Source organism: Sphaeramia orbicularis, unplaced genomic scaffold, assembly GCF_902148855.1.
Source record: "Sphaeramia orbicularis unplaced genomic scaffold, fSphaOr1.1, whole genome shotgun sequence".
NCBI classification, from domain to species: Eukaryota; Metazoa; Chordata; class Actinopteri; order Kurtiformes; family Apogonidae; genus Sphaeramia; species Sphaeramia orbicularis.
The window spans coordinates 198277-219227 of NW_021941580.1; the positions used below are offsets into that span (position 1 = coordinate 198277).

The 20951-nt window shown below is 44.7% G+C and overlaps 1 protein-coding gene across 2 annotated transcripts; it reads left to right on the top strand.

Annotated features, from left to right (window-relative positions):
* Positions 1-300: 300 nt before the first annotated feature.
* Positions 301-14485, top strand: lancl2 (LanC lantibiotic synthetase component C-like 2 (bacterial)). 2 transcript variants are annotated; one of them, XM_030129996.1, is made up of 10 exons: positions 301-501; positions 6995-7112; positions 8650-8857; positions 10281-10428; positions 12217-12363; positions 12597-12779; positions 13079-13255; positions 13434-13506; positions 13942-14043; positions 14137-14485. In XM_030129996.1, the coding sequence occupies exons 1-9, from the start codon at positions 337-339 to the stop codon at positions 14016-14018; spliced, it is 1296 nt and encodes a 431-aa protein (XP_029985856.1). In that variant the 5' UTR covers positions 301-336; the 3' UTR covers positions 14019-14043; positions 14137-14485. The 2 variants fall into 2 exon arrangements, with proteins under 2 accessions (XP_029985856.1, XP_029985855.1); XM_030129995.1 differs by having other exon boundaries at positions 13942-14485.
* Positions 14486-20951: the final 6466 nt, after the last annotated feature.

The window sequence follows — 20951 nt, forward strand, 5'->3', positions numbered from 1 at the left end:
TATTTATACATATTTACACAGATTTACACATATTTATACACATTTACACATATTTATACAAATATTTACACAGATTTACACAGATTTCCAGCTGCTGGTGCCTTTGAATGTGGTCCTTCAAACTGCATTTGTTCACCACCTTTTCTCCACTCACTGTGATGGATGTGCAGTGTTTGATTGATTGATTGATTTATTTATGGCTGCCCAGTGTTTTATTTATATATTTCTGTATTTATCCATGGCTGTCCAGTGTTTTATTTATGTATTTATTTGTGTATTTCTTCATGGCTGTTCAGTGTGTCTGAGGGCTTTTGTCCCTTCCGCGCCGCCGTAGCCATGGGAGACAACATGTCCAAGCGGCTCAAGCTCATCACGGCTTCAGAGGCGGAGATGGAGGAGCGGGCCTTCCCGAACCCGTACCCGGACTGGGACCAGGGGGTGGTGGGCTCCAGCTCAGGAGCAGATCTGGCTGATAATGAGCCGCTGAACGCAGAAGGAAAGGTAAGAGCTGGGGTCTGCACGGTGTTTTAGCGAGAATATTCACTAGAAGTAGAGCTAGCGTTAGCTTAGCCCTTTGCAGAATATTCACTAGAAGTAGAGCGAGTAGAGTAGATAGTATTATTTATAATATTATTTATACAGTATGATAGTATTCTTAGTTGTATTCTTGGTAGTATTCCTGGTAGTATTATCGGTAGTATTACCAGTAGTATTATTGGCAGTATTACTAGTAGTATTCTTGGTAGTATTTTTGGCAGTATTCTTGGTAGCATTATTGGTAGTATTATTGGCAGTATCCTTGGTAGTATTTTTGGTAGTGTTATTGGTAGTATTATTGACAGTATTCTTGGTATTATTATTATTAGTATTATTGGCAGTATTCTTGGTAGTATAATTGGTAGTATTCTTGGCAGTATTCTTGGTAGCATTATTATTACTATTGTTGGCAGTATTATTGGTTGTATTATTGGCACTATTCTTGGTAGTATTATTAGTAGTATCATTGGCAGTATTCTTGGTTGTATTCTTGGTCGTATCATTGGTAGTATTATTGGCACTATTCTTGGTAGTATCATTGGTAGTATTCTTGGCAGTATTCTTGGCAGTATTTTTGGTAGCATTATTGGTAGTATTATTGACAGTATTCTTGGTAGTATTATTTTTAGTATTATTGGCAGTATTCTTGGTAGTATAATTGGTAGTATTATTGGCACTATTCTTGGTAGTATTATTAGTACTATCATTGGCGGTATTCTTGGTTGTATTCTTGGTAGTATCATTGGTAGTATTCTTGGCACTATTCTTGGTAGTATCATTGGTAGTATTCTTGGCAGTATTCTTGGTAGTATTTTTGGTTGCATTATTGGTAGTATTATTGACAGTATTCTTGGTAGTATTATTTTTAGTATTATTGGCACTATTCTTGGTAGTATAATTGGTAGTATTATTGGTACTATTCTTGGCAGTATTTTTGGTAGCATTATTGGTAGTATTATTGACAGTATTCTTGGTAGTAGTATTATTATTATTACTATTATTGGCAGTATTCTTGGTAGTGTAATCGGTAGTATTATTGGCATTTTTCTTGGTAGTATCCTTGGTTGTATTATTAGTACTATCATTGGCAGTATTCTTGGTTGGATTCTTGGTAGTATCATTGGTAATATTATTGGCACTATTCTTGGTAGTATCATTGGTAGTATTATTGGCAGTATTGTTAGTAGTATTCTTGGTAGTATTATTGGCAGTATTCTTGGTAGTATTATTGACAGTATTCTTGGTAGTGTTGATAGTATGCTTGGTAGTATTATTAGTAGTGTTATTGGTAGTATTATTGGTAGTATTTTTAGTGGTATTATTGGCAGTATTCGTGGTAATATTCTTGGTAGTATTATTAGTGTGGGGTGTGTGGGGTGAATACTTCATGGGGGGGGGGGGGGGGTCCGTGATTTTCGGAGTGGAGGGGTTAGCGGTCCATCCTTGTCAGAGCGCGCAAGCGGGGGGTGGGGGTGCAGCTCCGTGATTATGTGATAGTGTGTGGGGAGGGCTGATAGCATCATTGTCCGAGCAGGAGTGAAAGTGAAACTAACTCGCTTTAAAGTTCCTCTTATTGTCCGGGCAGCACACACACACACACACACACACACACAGGAGCAACGAGCGACAGAATCTCCGTGCAGCAAAAAAAGTCAATATATCGGCTACGTACTGGCTGATGTTGATTAATTGGTGATACGCTATAATTGGCCCGATTAATCGGCCAGCAGATTAATCGGTCGGGCTCTAATTATTAGTAGTATTATTGGCAGTACTCTTGGTAGTATTATTAGTAGAATTATTGGCAGTATTCTTGGTAGTATTATTAGTAATATAATTGGCAGTATTCTTAGTAGTATTCTTGGCAGTATTATTAGTAGGGTATTATTAGCAGTATTCTTGGTAGTATTCTTGGTAGTAGTATTAGTAGTACTAGAAGCACTCGGAGAGCACAGACCTCCGCCAAGGCTGATCGTGCCCCCCCCCCCCCCCCCCCCCGTGGGCCCCCCCCAACCCCGATCACCACCAAAATTGAATCATTTCTTCCTTATCCCATTTCCAACAAACCCTGAAAATTTCATCAAAATCTGTCCATAACTTTTTGAGTTATGTTGCACACTAACGGACAGACAAACAAACAGACAAACAAACCCTGGCAAAAACAGAACCTCCTTGGCGGAGGTAATTATTGGCAGTTTTCTTGGTACTGTGCTTGCACTAGGAAAATGAAAGATCTAGCCACTGTGGCTACATGAGTAGAAATGAGTGTAGCCACACAAAGCCACAGCCAGTCTGGGTCCAGTCTGGGTCCAGTCTGGGTCCCTGCAGCGGGGCGTGTAGTGGACTGCAGCGACGAGTGTAGCTCCCCTGGGAAATTTGGGGAAAAATGAAGTCTTTTTCCTGCATTCTGGTGCATTTTGAGCTTAAAAATATGTTCAATCTGGTTTAGTTTCATACAAAAAAAATCAAATTTTCATAATCAAAGAATCAAATCAAAATTTCTCCAAAAAATTAATTTCTTTCTTTATTAAGAGGTGCAATGATGATGTGAAGGATCATAACTGGGCTAGTGAGGGATCTGATCATAACATTCCAACAAACATGGATCCAGATCATCAAAAAATTCAGAGTGAAACCTCTGAGTATGATACCATACATTAGGGATGCATTGATACCACTTTTTCCAGACCGAGTAAGAGTACTTACATTTGATTACTTGCCAGTATCGATCCTAGTCCTTAATAATCCCATTCCAGTTGTTAGTTCCTTTTGTAAATGTGCTTTATTGTCGTTGTCATTAGTCTGACTGGAACAAAGTGCTGCTACTGACATTTAATGTGTTGGAATGAGCGTTTGGCAATTAATCCACCAGGGGGGCGCCGCTCTGAATTAACCATACTGGACAAATACCACGAAGAAGAGGAAAGTTTAATGAGAAGAAGAGGAAGAAGAAAGTCAGTAATACCAAACCTGTAGACGACAGAGGGAACACTACTGTGATACTAATGTTAGAGTTTTCTCTGTAAGGTTTAAAAGTTTAGCTTCAGCAGGAAGAGAAAAGACAAATGAGTGACGGGTTTGGTTTTCACTTCCGCTGGCGGCGGTCCGCACCGCTCTGTACTCCCGCTGGTATTCTCTGTCTGGGTACTCATCCTCCATCAGCTGGAAAACAGATGAATGTAGTCAGATTACAGACAGAAGGCTGCGTCTGTATCTGTCTGTGTCTGAACGGTACTGTCAGTCAGCCTTACTCTGATCACCCTCATTTATTTGGTTCCATCTCCACACTCTTCACACTCACACACATTATTCCTCCTCCTCGTACCTGCTGCACTGAACTGGGAATGTCACACGGATTTAACTCTTTCCCCGCCAATGACAAGATTTTCCGTCAATCCGTGTTTTCACTGTTATACTGTAGTTGAAGCTGTTGCGGATCGTGTAAATTACTTTCCTTAGTCCATAAACAAACAATTAAGCAGCTTTTTTGGAAAAATGACGGACCGGGTTTAACATTTTCGCACTGGAATCACCGTACCCCATGGCAACACATCCAGCGCCAGTCACTGTGAATGAGGAAATGCAGACTGTGTAGGAACCGTGCGCAGTTTCAAAAGCCTAAAAGATGATTATGGAGACAGAGTCTGACAATTCAATATATGATGGAGCTACAGAAGAACCATTTAGAGACAGGAACGGAGAAATAGAAGGTAAGGGAGATGGACACGGAACACGGGAAACACTGATCGGCTCAGGTCCGACACGGAGATTGGGGGGGGGGGGGCAGAGACAGTGACAGACAGGAGGAAGAGAAAAGAGACATTTATAGAGGATGTTCAAGGAGAAGTCAGACAACCAGATGTAGGAGAAGACAAAGGACAGCTACTCTGCATCTGTTAGATTCAGACTGAGGACAGATTCAACACAGATGTGTTTCAGCTCCATAATGTCAGCAGGACACAGGTAAGACACTCTGATCTGGCTTTGGTATGAAATAAATAAATACATATATTCATTCATAGATAAATAACTAGATGTCCATATAATTATTTACAGATCAAACACAGCAGGTGGTCCAACAGCAGGATGTGGTGCAGCCAAGGAAAGGCCAGAAATCTACAGTATTTAGTGCATTTGTTTCTTCTTTTTCTTGAAAATGAGGAATACTGAAGTGTTTATATCAAAAAGCTAAACTAATATGTGGAAGACTTATAACTGATGTATGTAAATGTGATAAGTTTAGAAGGAACCTGATGCTTTAGAAGATGTTTGGTCTAAAGTTTGGTGTGGATTCCCCTAACATTTTGTGGAATGATGGGATATCTTAGAGCTGTTTGTTACTATTATTGTTGTTGTTGTTATTTTATTTTGTGATTTTGAATACAGTGTTACTGTTTGTAAAGAAGAGTCAAAAATGTAAATAGGAAATCAGTTTTATCTTGAAAATCAATATCTTTGAAAAAAAAAAGCAATTTTCTCTGTTTTTTGCTCAAAATTCATTTTTTTCCAGAAAATGACCAATATTCAAATGTTTATATCTCACAAACAAATTAAGATAGAATAAAATCGTTTTTTGTGTTTAAAAGTTGAAGTTCTGTTCTTTCTTTTGATGTATTTGGTGTTCACATACTCCTAACACAACATTTTCAGTCAGCCTCCAAAGATTAGTGAAAATGACCAAAAAGGCTGGCGCTGGCTACCAACTCACTGGAAAATGCTCTGGCAGGGAAAGAGTTAAGTGGTATCAGTGCATTTGTATCAGATTACTTTTACGACTACACACACTGAGTATCGGAGCTGATACTCGTATCGAAATCGGTGCATCTCCACCATACATCCTATCTTTATGTAATTTTTAAAATAAATTTACATTCTGGCTTACCTTTGCTTCACCAGCTCCTTTGCTTTCAATAGATATTGTACATGATGAAATGAACGAGCGGTAACTTCCCACAAGTGACGTGTGAAGTGTGAATTCGTAAAAAATTGGAAATGTTCGGGTGAGTTGGATTGCTCTTGGCAGCGCTCTTCAGTAATGGAGACTGCATTTGTTATTGTCCTTGGTTATCGCGTGGACATTTTCGATCAGAGATGTAAGTTGGTTGATTTGGCAAAAAAATACCTTGGCCACTGTGGCTACTTGGGTTGAAAACAACTTCACCAACCAGGAAAATGCATTGCCAATGGTGATGTGGTGATAGGCTAGTGCAAGCCTAGTGGTAGTATTTTTGACAGTATTCTTGGTAGTATTATTATTAGTATTATTGGTAGTATTCTTGGTAGTAATACTGACAGTATTCTAGGTAGAATTCTTGATAGTCTACTTGGTAGTATTCTTGACAGTATTATTAGTAGTATATGGGTAGTATTCTTGGTAGTACTCTTGGTAGTATTACTGAGGGTCCACTGGTTGGACGGGGTGGTCCTTGCACTGGACCCGGGGCGGCATGTCCTCAAGTTTGCAAACGACTCAGTGATTGTGTCTCTTCTTAGGGATGATGATCCTGATCATGGCCCTGTAGTGTCTGAATTCACAGACTGGTGTAGCACATCCTTTTTAAGTGTGAATGTGTCTAAAACCAAAGAGATGACTGTAGATTTTAGAAAGAATCCTGCAGTCTTCTCTCCTGTCATCATTAATGGACAGGCTGTTGAGGTGGTTCAGCAGTAGGAATATCTGGGAATGGTGCTGGGCCACAGGCTAACTTTTGAATCTCAGGTGGATGCTGTATGTAAAAAGGCTCATCAGAGGATGTATTTTTACCGTAAACTTTGCACTTTCAAAGTGGATAACACTTTTATGAAAATGTTTTATTCTTGTTTTATTGAGTCTATGTTGACCTTTTCTTTTATCAGCTGGTATGGGCTGCTTACCCTTAAAAAATAGGAACAGGTTGCAGGGCATCACTAAAGTGTGCAGCAAAATTGCTGGCACCACACTCACTGATGTGACTGTGTTGTACCAGAGGTGGACTCTGAAGAAGGCTCAGTCAGTCCTGGATGATCCCAGTCATCTCCTTTATGATGTGTTCAGGTTGCTTCCATCAGGTCGCAGATACAGTATTCCTAAATGTAGGACCAATAGGATGAGGAATTCTTTGCTTCCGGCAGCTATTGTTCTGCTGAATAATTCTTTATAATGTTGGTGCTATTGTTTTTAATGGATTATTTATTGTATGGTTTGTTGTCCATGTGAAACTGCTGGCTGTAGAACAAATTTCCCCTTGGGGATAGTAAAGTTTACCTTGACCTTGACCTTGGACTGGGTGGTCCTTCCACTGTGTTCACTCATTTGTTGGGCAGATAAAACTTGTCTGGACATGAGTTGTTGAAAATCCTCTTCTTTTCTTTTTTGTGTTTGATAAATGTGCTCACAGTGTTGGTTTCATTTGTGTATTTCTTTGTTTTGGATGTGGTCTTCCATGTGTCTGATAAATCTTCTTTTTCTTGTGTTTAGGTCAGTGCAGCTTTCCAGAAAAAAGTCCAAAATAAGATTAAAGATCTGGTTCAGCAGATGGAAGAAGGTCTGAAGACGGCCGACCCACACGACTTCTCCACTTATACTGGATGGACAGGTCTGTCTGCATACTAGTACAGCAGAAGTACTACAGAAGTACTATAGAAATACTGCAAAAGTACTGCAGAATTACTGTAGAAATATGGCAGAAATACAGGTAAATACAGCTGAAATACTGAAGAAATACAGCAGAAATACTACAGAAGTACAGCAGAAATACTACAGAAGCACTGCAGAAATACTGCAGAAGTACAGCAGAAATATTGTAGAAATACTGCAGAAGTACTACAGAAATACTGCAGAAGTGCTACAGAAATACTGAAGAAATACTGCGGAAATGCAGCTGAAGTACAAGAGAAATGGAGCAAAAAAAACTATAGAAATACTGCAGAAGTACTACAGAAATACAGCTCAAGTACAGGAGAAATACTACAGAAATACTGCAGAAGTACTACAGAAATAATGAAGAAATACTGACTAAACACTACATAAATCTTAGATAAATACTATACTTAATCCCATGTTAGTACTACATAAACCCTGTATATGTACTATATAAATCATGTATTACTCCAGTCCAGCCCAGTATCTCTAGTCCAGTCCAGTATTACTACAGTCCAGTCCAGTATCTCCAGTCCAGTATCTATTTTATTTTTTTTTTATGTTACCTTTATTTAACCAGGAAAACCTCTTTGAGATTAAGAATCTCTTTTTCAAGAGTGTCCTGGCCAAGACGGGCAGCAGTACATTAAATAGTTACAGACAGACTTCCATACATAAAACGAATACATAAAAAGCACATAGACAGTCAAACCTTCCAAAGTCAACTCAAAAAGTGCTCATGAAATGTAGACAAAAGTGCGTCAGGTAAGACATCTGCAGACAGGTATCTCCCTCTCTAAGTCACACAGCATCCTCTTAAAAGTGTCCAACGAAACCAGATCCTGCAGTTTCAGGTCTTTTTGTCGTTCATTCCAGGTGAATGGGGCCGAAAACCTGAAGGCCTTTTTCCCCCGTTCAGTTCTAACTTTAGGAACAGACAACAAGAAAAAATCCTGAGAATGCAGATTATAAGAGTCTGTGGTTCTCCGACCGATGTAGGTCTGAAGGTAGGATGGGAGCAGACCTAGAATAGACTTGTAAATTAAAATACGCCAGTGACTCAGTCTGCGAGCCGACAAAGAAGACCATCCTACACGATCATAAAGCAGACAATGATGGGAAAGAGATTTAAAATTGCTGATGAACCTCAGAGCTCCATGATCCACACTGTCCAGTGACCGTAAACTGTGGGTGGAGGCATGCATGTACAAGACATCATCAGTCCAGTCCAGTATTACTCCAATCCAGTCCAGTATTACTCCAGTCCAGTATCTCCAGACCAGTCCAGTATTACTACAGTCCAGTATTACTCCAGTTTAGTCCAGTATCTCTTGTCCAGTCCAGTATTACTCCAGTCCGGTATCTCTAGTCCAGTCCAGTGTTACTTCAGTCCAGTATGTCCAGTCCAGTATCTCCAGTCCAGTCCTGCTCTGCTGACTCCCTTTGCAGTCAATCCCAGGTTTCTTAAAGCTGTGGGTCCTCTCCTCCTCCAGGCATTGCCGTGCTCTACCTACAGCTGCACCGGGTTTCCCATGAGCCTTCACACCTGCAAAGGGCGCTGGACTATGTGAAGAGGGCCATGCGGATCCTGAATGGCCGAAAAGTGACCTTCCTGTGTGGGGACGCAGGACCACTGGCAGTGGGAGCAGTGGTCCACCACCGGCTGAACAACAGCAGCGACAGCAAGGACTGTGTCAGCAGGTGAGGGGTAGGGTTAGGGTTAAGGGGGTTAGGGTTAGGAACAGGGGTAGGGTTAGGGTTAAGGGGGTTAGGGTTAGGAACAGGGATAGGGTTAGGGTTAAGGGGGTTAGGGTTAGGGTTAAGGGGGTTAGGGTTAGGAACAGGGGTAGGGTTAGGGTTAAGGGGGTTAGGGTTAGGAACAGGGGTAGGGTTAGGGTTAAGGGGGTTAGGGTTAGGAACAGGGTTAGGGTTCAGAGGGTTAGGGTTCAGCCTGTAAAAACTGTTCTGCCGCTCCTCCAGTGTTACCATTTCTGTGTTGCGTTCAGGCTCCTCTCTGCGTGTTGCGTTCGGGCTCCTCTCTGTGTGTTGCGTTCAGGCTCCTCTCTCTGTGTTGCGTTCAGGCTCCTCTCTGTGTGTTGCGTTCAGGCTCCTCTCTGTGTGTTGCGTTCAGGCTCCTCTCTGTGTGTTGCGTTCAGGCTCCTCTCACTGCATTCAGGCTCCTCTCTGTGTGTTGCGTTCAGGCTCCTCTCTGTGTGTTGCGTTCAGGCTCCTCTCTCTGCATTCAGGCTTCTCTCTGTGTGTTGCGTTCAGGCTCCTCTCTGTATGTTGCGTTCAGGCTCCTCTCTCTGCATTCAGGCTTCTCTCTGTGTGTTGCGTTCAGGCTCCTCTCTGTGTGTTGCGTTCAGGCTCCTCTCTGTGTGTTGCGTTCAGGCTCCTCTCTGTGTGTTGCGTTCAGGCTTCTCTCTGTGTGTTGCGTTCAGGCTCCTCTCTGTGTGTTGCGTTCAGGCTCCTCTCTCTGCATTCAGGCTCCTCTCTGTGTGTTGCGTTCAGGCTCCTCTCTGTGTTGCATTCAGGCTCCTCTCTCTGTGCCGCGTTCGGGCTCCGCTTTGTGTGTTGCGTTCAGGCTCCTCTCTCTGTGTTGCGTTCAGGCTCCGCTTTGTGTGTTGCGTTCAGGCTCCTCTCTCTGTGTTGCATTCAGGTTCCTCTCTGTGTTGCGTTCAGGCTCCTCTCTCTGTGTTGCGTTCAGGCTCCGCTTTGTGTGTTGCGTTCAGGCTCCTCTCTGTGTTGCGTTTGGGCTCCTCTCTGTGTTGCATTCAGGCTCCTCTCTCTGTGTTGCGTTCAGGCTCCTCTCTGTGTTGCGTTCGGGCTCCTCTCTCTGTGCCGCGTTCGGGCTCCTCTCTCTGTGTTGCGTTCAGGCTCCTCTCTCTGTGTTGCGTTCGGGCTCCTCTCTGTGTTGCGTTCGGGCTCCTCTCTCTGTGTTGCGTTCAGGCTCCTTTCTCTGTGCCGCGTTCGGGCTCCTCTCTCTGTGTTGCATTCAGGCTCCTCTCTCTGTGCCGCGTTCGGGCTCCTCTCTCTGTGTTGCGTTCAGGCTCCTCTCTCTGTGCCGCGTTCGGGCTCCTCTCTCTGTGTTGCATTCAGGCTCCTCTCTCTGTGTTGCGTTCAGGCTCCTCACGCTGCAGCGGTCCGTGCTCAGTCCAGACTCAGACATGCCAGATGAGCTGCTGTACGGTCGTGCTGGTTTCCTGTTCGCTCTGCTGTACATCAACAAGGAGATGGGAGAGGACACAGTGGACAAGGAGACCATCAGTAAGGTACTACTGACACACACACACAGACACACACACATATACAGACAGACAGACACAGACACACACATATACAGACAGACAGACACGCATATACAGACAGACAGACACACACAGACACACATATACAGACAGATACACACATACAGACACACACACACATATACAGACACACACATACAGACACACACACACATATACAGACAGACACACATACAGACACACACACACATATACAGACAGACACATACATACAGACACACACATATACAGACAGACACACACACACACATATACAGACAGACAGACACACACATATACAGACAGACACACACACACACACAGACACACACATATACAGACAGACAGACACAGACACACACACACAGACACACACATATACAGACAGACAGACACAGACACACACACACAGACACACACATATACAGACAGACACACATATACAGACAGACACACACATACAGACACACACACACATATACAGACAGACACACACACACATATACAGACAGACACACATACAGACACGCATATACAGACACACAGACACACACACACACACACAGACACACACACACACAGTGTTGACTTTAACTCTTGTCCTTCCAGTGTCAGTCTGTTCAGTCAGATCCACACACACAACTTTAAAACACAACTACCTATTTTATTTTTTCTTCATTCGTTCATGAGAAAATGAGAAAATTTCATTTTTCTCAAAGATTGATGTTCAAGATAAAACTGATTTTTTCATTGACGTTTGTGACCTCCTTATTTCCAAACAGTGACACTGTGTTCAAAATGACACTGTTCAAGAAATAAAACATAATAATAATTAAACAGTTCTGGGACATTCCAACCTGGACTGGTGTTGGACCTTCTGTCTGTCACACCAGTGCGCGCCACTCTAGAACTGGGTAAAAAAAATAAATTTAATCGATCTTAGATCGATTTCTTTGTAATTTTGCGTAATCGATTAATAGTGGATGAGATGGATTTTTCAGAGCAGGACCAGGAGTACGCAGAAGCACGACCTGCTCCATCTGCGAACCCCAGGGGAAGACTCGCTTGGTCTCGCTTGTGACGGCTCTGGTGCAGGAAGGGTGGAGTAAAGCCCTGAGCTGGAGCTCCTCCTGTCCTTAAACTGAAACCACAGTGTGAAGGAAATGGAACCATGGAGGTTCTACCAGCAGAGTCACACAAGCCAGCTGTTGTTGGAATAATAACTTAGATCCATACTATCACCTATGGCTGAGTATGGAGTTAGAGGAAGAGGAAAGACACAATGTCCGACCCCCCCCCCCCCCCCCCCCCCCCCCCCCCCCCAGTGAGTAGAAGCCACCAGCCATAAAAACAGAATACAGATGATGCAGAAGTCCGTTCAGATCCACTGTAGAAACATGGCCATGTTTGTGTCTGTTCATTATTTCACAGCAGATTCAGCTCCTTCTGCTCAAATGTCAGATTTATTTCCTTTCTAATATCTGTATTGACCACAGTATTGATGTGTTGCATGACTGCGGTGGTCAAATAATCAGGTTACAACTCAAAAATGTACTTTGGTATCACTAAATTAATCTGAATCAATCAATTAATACTGAATCAAATCAATATTGGAACGAATCGAATCATGATTAATCGATTCAGAACCTTATGAATCGAAATTGAATTGATTATGGAAATTGGTCATGATACCCAGGCCTAGTCCCCCCCCCCCCCCCCCCCCCCCCTTTAATAATCTCTGGTTGGACGTGTCGTCTTCTGTGGTTTCTGCAGGTGGTGTCGTCCATCTTAGACTCGGGGCAGAGTCTGTCCTCAGATCAGAAGAAGACTGAGCGCTGTCCTCTGCTCTACCAATGGCACAACAAGCAGTACATCGGCGCCGCCCACGGCCTCGCAGGCATCTACTACATGCTCCTGCAGGTGAGGGGGTCCAACAGGGGGTGCAAGAGGAGGTACTAGAGGGGATCTTGGGTCGTCCTGGGTCATCAGGCCTGAGTCTGCTTCGGGGAAGTCCTGTCCCTGTCCTGTCCCTGTGTCCTTGTCCTGTCCCTGTCCTGGTCTTCTGAAGGTCTGGGATGTATGTGGTGTCTGACAGGAGTCTGAACTAAACTGGACTGAACATGTTCTCTGTCTGGCCTCTGTGTCCTCTGTAGCCCGGTGCCGGGGTCCATCCGGACCTCCTATCCGAGCTGGTCCGACCCAGCATCGACTATGTGCGCCATAAGAGGTTCCGCTCAGGAAACTACCCCTCCTCCCTCAGCAACGAGACGGACCGGCTGGTCCACTGGTGTCATGGAGCGCCAGGTGTGGTCCATATGCTGATCATGGCATATAAGGTGAGACCACAGTGACCCTAACCCTAACCCCAACCCTAACCCTAACCCTCCAAGCATCAATCATAGAAGCAACAGTGACACCTTGTGGTGCAGATCTACATTGCATCAGTCACACATTAGTGTGGACACACCCCACCAGGTCAGACTTACCCCAGTCCGCTAACCCCACCAGGTTTCTTGTTCGTATTTCTTGTTCCTGTTTCTCGTTTGTATTTCTTTGTGTTTCCTGTTTCTAACCCTGATCCTAACCTTGTTCCTGTTCCTAACCCTTACCCTGTTCCTGCTCCTAACCCTGGCAGGTGTTTAAGGAGGACAAGTACCTGAAGGAGGCGTCAGAGTGTGCAGAGCTCATTTGGCAGATGGGTCTGCTGAGGAAAGGCTACGGCATTTGCCACGGCACCGCCGGCAACGGCTATGCCTTCCTGTCTCTGTACAAGGTCACCCAGGATAAGAAGTACCTGTACCGCACCTGCAAGGTAACCCCAGCACTGGTCCCACCCCTTACAACCAACCTCCACCCCTTAATAACCCACCTCCACCCTTTACAACGATCTCCACCCCTTAATAACTGACTTCCACCCCTTACAACCCAGTCTGAATCCACCTTTAGACCAGGTTTAACCCCCTTTGGTCTGGTTCTTGTCCTTCCTCCAGTTTGCTGAGTGGTGTCTGGACTATGGAACCCATGGGTGTCGGATCCCGGACAGACCCTACTCTCTCTTTGAAGGTACTTCTGTTTTTTGACTAAAATTGCTTTGACGCGTTTCTTCCCTTGGTGGACCAGGACCAGTACCTGTTCTGCAGACTCTGTCTCCGGGATCAGGGTCAGGGTTAGGAACAGGGGTCAGGGTTTTGAACTGGGTTCAGGAGTCAGGGTTTGGAACAGGGGTCAGGGTTTGAAACAGGGTTCAGGGGTCAGGGTTAGGTACAGGGGTCGGGGTTTGGAACAGGGTTCAGGGTCAGGGGTCAGGGTTTGGAACAGGGGTCAGGGTTAGGTACAGGGGTCAGAGTTTGGAACAGGGTTCAGGGGTCAGGGTTAGGTACAGGGGTCGGGGTTTGGAACAGGGTTCAGGGTCAGGGTTTGGAACAGGGGTCAGGGTCAGGGGTCAGACTTGTGTACTTATGGGTCATGTGTCTAATGTCAGTCTTCCTGTCCTGTCAGGTATGGGCGGGACCATCCACTTCCTGTCAGAGCTGGCCAATCCAGATGCTTCCTGTTTTCCCGCCTTTGAACTTTGAATTGCGGCTGAAGTGACTGAGGACGCTAATGTTAACACTAACGACTGATCCAACCTGATTGGACGCTAACGTGGGACTGATCCAACCTGATTGGACGCTAACGTGGGACTGATCCAACCTGATTGGACGCTGACATGACTCCGTTTAAAACTGGAACGGTGTTTCTTTGTGCTCGACCTTTGACCCTCGGTGACCTGGGATCAGACTGTGACCCTAATTGGACACAGGTGTGACATGATGAGGAGGTGGGCGTGGTCTGAACCGTGGAAGAGACGCTTGGCCTCGGAGCACCACCACACCACCCTTTACAAGGACACGCCCCCAGCCTTTACAAGGACACGCCCTCAGCCTTTACGCCGATGCGGACACAAGGACACGCCCCCAACCTTTACGCTGATACGGACACAAGGACACGCCCCCAACCTTTACACTGACACAAGGACACGCCCCAGCCTTTACAAGGACACGCCCTCAGCCTTTACGCCAATGCGGACACAAGGACACGCCCCCAACCTTTACGCTGATACGGACACAAGGACACGCCCCCAGCCTTTACACTGACTCAAGGACACGCCCCCAGCCTTTAAACTGACACAAGGACACGCCCTAGCCTTTAATATGGCATGTGTGTGTCTGTAAATGTGGGTGTTGTCTGACTGTAAATGTGGGTGTGGTCTGACTGTAAATGTGGGTGTGGTCTGACTGTAGCTACAGCACCTGTGCATGCTAATGCTAACTGTAATTAGCTGTGGGAGCCTGATTTGCTGTTACCGTGGTGATGCTCAGTGTTTGTAGGTGTGTCCTTTTAGTTCTATGTGTTTGTATCTTTCATCTGGTCCAAAGGTTCTGATTGGATCAGTTCTGGTTCAAAAGTTCTGATTCGAGGCCCAGAACTTCAGGTCCATGGACCCGACAGCTGAATGTTTTCACTTTAAATATTCAATTAAATGTGAATAAAACTTCCATCCATCCATCCATCCATCCATTCTCTTCCGCTTATCCGGGGCCGGGTCGCGGGGGTAACAGTCTAAGCAGGGATGCCCAGACTTCCCCCTGAATAAAACTTGTCTGTCAAAAACACAGACAAACTGCAGTGTGTGGGTGTGGTTATGGTGACATCATGAAGGATCTGACCAATCTGGTCCGGTTCTTTCCTCCTGTTCTCCTGGTTCTTTCCTCCTGTTCTCTGGTTCTTTCCTCCTGTTCTTCTGGTTCTTTCCTCCTGTTCTCTGGTTCTTTCCTCCTGTTCTTCTGGTTCTTTCCTCCTGTTCTCTGGTTCTTTCCTCCTGTTCTCATGGTTCTTTCCTCCTGTTCTCTGGTTCTTTCCTCCTGTTCTTCTGGTTCTTTCCTCCTGTTCTCTGGTTCTTACCTCCTGTTCTCCTGGTTCTTACCTCCTGTTCTCTGGTTCTTTCCTCCTGTTCTTCTGGTTCTTTCCTCCTGTTCTCTGGTTCTTTCTTCCTGTTCTCTGGTTCTTTCCTCCTGTTCTTCTGGTTCTTTCCTCCTGTTCTCTGGTTCTTTCTTCCTGTTCTTCTGGTTCTTTCCTCCTGTTCTCTGGTTCTTTCCTCCTGTTCTCTGGTTCTTTCCTCCTGTTCTCTGGTTCTTTCTTCCTGTTCTCTGGTTCTTTCCTCCTGTTCTTCTGGTTCTTTCCTCCTGTTCTCTGGTTCTTTCCTCCTGTTCTCCTGGTTCTTTCCTCCTGTTCTCTGGTTCTTTCCTCCTGTTCTCCTGGTTCTTTCCTCCTGTTCTTCTGGTTCTTTCCTCCTGTTCTTCTGGTTCTTTCCTCCTGTTCTCTGGTTCTTTCCTCCTGTTCTCTGGTTCTTTCCTCCTACCCTGGAAGGCCCCTCCTTTACCCACTTCCACATCACAGCCCGCCCCAGGTTCTCCACATATTCAACACACTAGCCCCCTCTGCTGGAGGAACTGCACTTACACATTGGCTTTATTTCACATCCTGTTCAGCACCGCAACCCACGTCAGTCCCACAAGCCCCCCCCCCCCCCCCCCCCCCCATTAAAACACATACACTCACACAAAGATGCATAAAATAAATCGGCACTTAACTCGCCACACTTGGCAAGACCCCCCCTCCCCCCCGGGGTCTGAGTTTAAGGCGCCGTCCAACTCCCCGAGGAAAACGGCTTCATTGGACGACGCAGGTCCGACCCGGCCGGTGGCGGATGCTGTCTAGCAAAGGCAGTGGCGAAGAGCGGCGGCGGACCCAACCCGCCGACAGCAGCGATGGCGTAGAGCAGCAGCGGCACACCCAGTACGCCAGCAAAGGTAATGGTGAGAAGCAGCTGGACCTGGCACTTTACTAACCCAATTCTTACTATCCTACAGGTGGCATCCGGCCTCCCCTCCTAGCACTGGAACCGTTAACCCCCTATCCTCGCTGTCTTCGTCGCCGGTGGCCCTAAACAGCCACAGACGACTCCCAGCTCTTTTCCCACAGTGTCAAGACACAAGCTCCACCCCCTGCTGCTGACCAACTGCCTTTGAAATCCCGCAAACCCAGAGTGTCTCCGTCCGGTAATCACAGACACCTGCTGTCAATCCACTCTGGTGGTTCAGGTCCATCAGTCCTTCCCCTGTTCTTTCTCTCATTCTTGAACCCGTCCTGTCCCTATCCTGTTCTGTCATCATACTCTTTTGAACCTTGTCCAGTCCGTTCTTTCTGCAGTCTGGGGTGTCGTCACGATTCAGAGGGACTTGCCCCTTTCAGGTTCTGGTATGCCTCGTATCTGCTACGTGGAACCGGCTCAACTCCACTTGACTCCACTCTGGTACCAGGTCCTATTCCAGACCCTTTCCACTCTGGTACCAGGTCCTATTCCAGACCGGTTCCACTCTGGTACCAGGTCCTATTCCAGACCCTTTCCATTCCAGATCCTCCCTCTTTCCAGTCCCTGGTCGTCATAGCGATGCGGTGCGTTCCTTCTGTGTGCTCTGCTCACAGTTGCTGATAAACTCACTGGTTGCCTGTTGTCTGGTCAAACTCCTGCTGAATGTTTGCGTCTGAACCTCCTGGACAAACCATGGTGTAGTTTTACAGACTGTCATCATGTGGATTCACCTACTGACAGATTTACTGGAAAAGGGCGGGGCACACACACCACTGACCAATCAGAGGTCTGCAGTGTTTACACAGTGTCACCTTTAGTACCTGGTCCCCAGTCCTGGAACCTCAACGGAGGAGGTACCAAAAAACTAGTACCAGCTACCAGATTCCAGGTCCTTTTTCGTAATGGAAACGCAAATAGGCCGAGTCGAGTCGAGTCGGTACCACGTAGTGGAAACATGGCATTAGTGTCCGTACCCCCTCCAGCCCCTCCTGATGTCTCCTGTATTGTCCTTCTGAGCTCTTCCACTAGTCTCTCCTGTCTCTGTCCCACCCCTTCCTGTGCTGTGCTAGTCTTGGGGGGGTGTTCCTACTAGCGGTGCAGACTGTGGTACTGGAGTTTGTGTCCTTCCCTGGGCTGAGGTACCGACCTGGGCTCCCATAGGTTCCAGATTTTCTAACGGTGAACGATATGTCGCTGTACGGGTTCAGTATTCGATTGCTTGTTGTGTGTCCTGATCTGAGCTGGTCTACAGTAGTACCCTCTGGACCACCACCAGTGGGCCCTCTATAGTCCCCTCTGCTGCTGGTGCTGTTTGGGTGTTCTGCTCGGCTCTTTGGTCGTGGGCGGTGTCGTCTGCTGGTCTTTCAGACAGTTGAAGCTCATTGTTGCTTACATCAAAAATAGTCCAGTTCTTTAAACATAAACTCGTCCTCCGTTCCTTTTTCAGAAAATGCTCAGTTTCCTTATCGAACCAACTAAACAGGTAAACATGTACCTTCAGTCCAGTGTACCAGTTAGTCCAGTGGTTGTGTTTTCTTCCAGGTCAGTAAATGAACAGTTCATTTGGTTTCTGTGATTTCACAGTAGAATGTGTGATGGTATTAAACTGAACTGTGTCAGTGAAGGAGCAGATCTGAAAACAGCTGTCAATCAAACCGCATTCAGCCTTCGGACCCGTCCTCCGATTGGCGCACGGAAGCTCGGTGTCCGGCCCAGCCGAGCTCCGCCCACAGCTCCAAGGAGAAGTGAACAACATCCAGTCCACTGATTTGGGATAAAGCTGATTCTGAACCAACTGGTCTGAGAGACGAACGTGTTCCAACACATTTGGAGTCAATGAAATGAAAACAACTGAACAGATTTGAGTATTTAATGGGAGTCATTTTAGGAGAAGAGGAGCTTCCACTGTGGTTGGACAGAAAACACCTGTGGACCTGGTGGGTCTGGTGGGCCTGGTGGGTCTGGTGGTGTTGTTTTTGCCTGTGGTGGTGAGTGCACAGCTATGGGTTTGTTTGGGTTCTAGGTCTGTGGTCTGGGTTCTAAGTCTACTGTTGGTGCTGACTGGGCTGAGGTTGCTCATCTGGTTTTGCTTCTTTTTGAACCTCTTAACTCATCTGGTTTTGCTTCTTTTTGAACCTCTCTTAACTCATCTGGTTTTGCTTCTTTTTGAACCTCTCTTAACTCATCTGGTTTTGCTTCTTTTTGAACCTCTTTTAACTCATCTGGTTTTGCTTCTTTTTGAACCTCTTTTAACTCATGTGGTTTTGCTTCTTTTTGAACCTCTTAACTCATCTGGTTTTGGTTCTTTTTGAACCTCTTTTAACTCATCTGGATTTGCTTCTTTTTGAACCTCTTTTAACTCATGTGGTTTTGCTTCTGTTTGAACCTCTTTTAACTCGTGGTTTTGCTTCTTTTTGAACCTCTTTTAACTCGTGGTTTTGCTTCTTTTTGAACCTCTTTTAACTCGTGGTTTTGCTTCTTTTTGAACCTCGTGGTTTTGCTTCTTTTTGAACCTCTTTTAACTCATCTGGTTTTGCTTCTTTTTGAATCTCTTTTAACTCATGGTTTTGCTTCTTTTTGAACCTGCTTTAACTCGTGGTTTTGCTTCTTTTTGAATCTCTTTTAACTCATGGTTTTGCTTCTTTTTGAACCTGCTTTAACTCGTGGTTTTGCTTCTTTTTGAACCTGCTTTAACTCGTGGTTTTGCTTCTTTTTGAACCTGCTTTAACTCGTGGTTTTGCTTCTTTTTGAACCTCTTAATTCGTGGTTTTGCTTCTTTTTGAACCTGCTTTAACTCATGTGGTTTTGCTTCTTTTTGAACCTCTTTTAACTCGTGGTTTTGCTTCTTTTTGAACCTGCTTTAACTCGTGGTTTTGCTTCTTTTTGAACCTCTTTTAACTCGTGGTTTTGCTTCTTTTTGAACCTCTTTTAACTCATGTGGTTTTGCTTCTTTTTGAACCTCTTTTAACTCATGTGGTTTTGCTTCTTTTTGAACCTCTTTTAACTCATGTGGTTTTGCTTCTTTTTGAACCTCTTTTAACTCGTGGTTTTGCTTCTTTTTGAACCTCTTTTAACTCATGTGGTTTTGCTTCTTTTTGAACCTCTTTTAACTCGTGGTTTTGCTTCTTTTTGAACCTCTTAACTCATGTGGTTTTGCTTCTTTTTGAACCTCTCTTAACTCATGTGGTTTTGCTTCTTTTTGAACCTCTCTTAACTCATCTGGTTTTGCTTCTTTTTGAACCTCTTAACTCATCTGGTTTTGCTTCTTTTTGAACCTCTTTTAACTCATGTGGTTTTGCTTCTTTTTGAACCTCTTTTAACTCATGTGGTTTTGCTTCTTTTTGAACCTCTTTTAACTCATCTGGTTTTGCTTCTTTTTGAACCTCTTTTAACTCATGTGGTTTTGCTTCTTTTTGAACCTCTTTTAACTCGTGGTTTTGCTTCTTTTTGAACCTGCTTTAACTCGTGGTTTTGCTTCTTTTTGAACCTCTTTTAACTCGTGGTTTTGCTTCTTTTTGAACCTCTTTTAACTCGTGGTTTTGCTTCTTTTTGAACCTCTTTTAACTCATGTGGTTTTGCTTCTTTTTGAACCTCTTTTAACTCGTGGTTTTGCTTCTTTTTGAACCTCTTTTAACTCATCTGGTTTTGCTTCTTTTTGAACCTCTTTTAACTCATGTGGTTTTGCTTCTTTTTGAACCTCTTAACTCGTGGTTTTGCTTCTTTTTGAACCTGCTTTAACTCGTGGTTTTGCTTCTTTTTGAACCTCTTTTAACTCGTGGTTTTGCTTCTTTTTGAACCTCTTTTAACTCGTGGTTTTGCTTCTTTTGAACCTCTTTTAACTCGTGGTTTTGCTTCTTTTTGAACCTCTTTTAACTCATGTGGTTTTGCTTCTTTTTGAACCTCTTTTAACTCGTGGTTTTGCTTCTTTTTGAACCTCTTTTTGCTCATCTGGTTTTTCTTCTTTTTTAACCTCTTTTAGCTCGTCTGGTTTTGCTTCTTTTTGAACCTCTTTTTGTGGCTTTTGTTTTGGTCCATCTCTTGTGGTTTGTTCTTTTCCAGTTGCGTTTAGTTCTTCAGGAAACACTGACAGTCTGTTTGACAGTTCCGCTCAAATGCTTCAGTTTTCGGTCGTTTTTCCTCCTCATTAATTCCACAGCTCCTTCCTTCATTATCTCCATCTGTTTTTGCTGGTTTTAAACCCATATCTGTGTTCATTAAATATCTGAGTCAGTCTTCACAGGTTTGGCAGAAGGCTGTCCTCTTCCCCAAACATTCCTTTATTTATTTATTTTTTTCTTTGACCCATTCTACAAATCTTCCCTTCCTCTTTTCCTGGCACTTTTTGTGACCGCCTACTCACCATCTCACACAAAACCGATCCCAAAGAACCGGATTTACACTTGGACCGTGTTTCAGTTCCTTTTCTGTCATGGTTAGTTCCATTTGTCACCTGTTCTCAGAATCGGCCGAAGTAACAGATCCAGTCCAGAATCTGTCTGGTCCTGGGCAGATCCAGTCCAGAATCTGTCTGGTCCCGGGCAGATCCAGTCCAGAATCTCTCTGGTCCTGGGCTAATCCCAGTCCAGAATCTCTC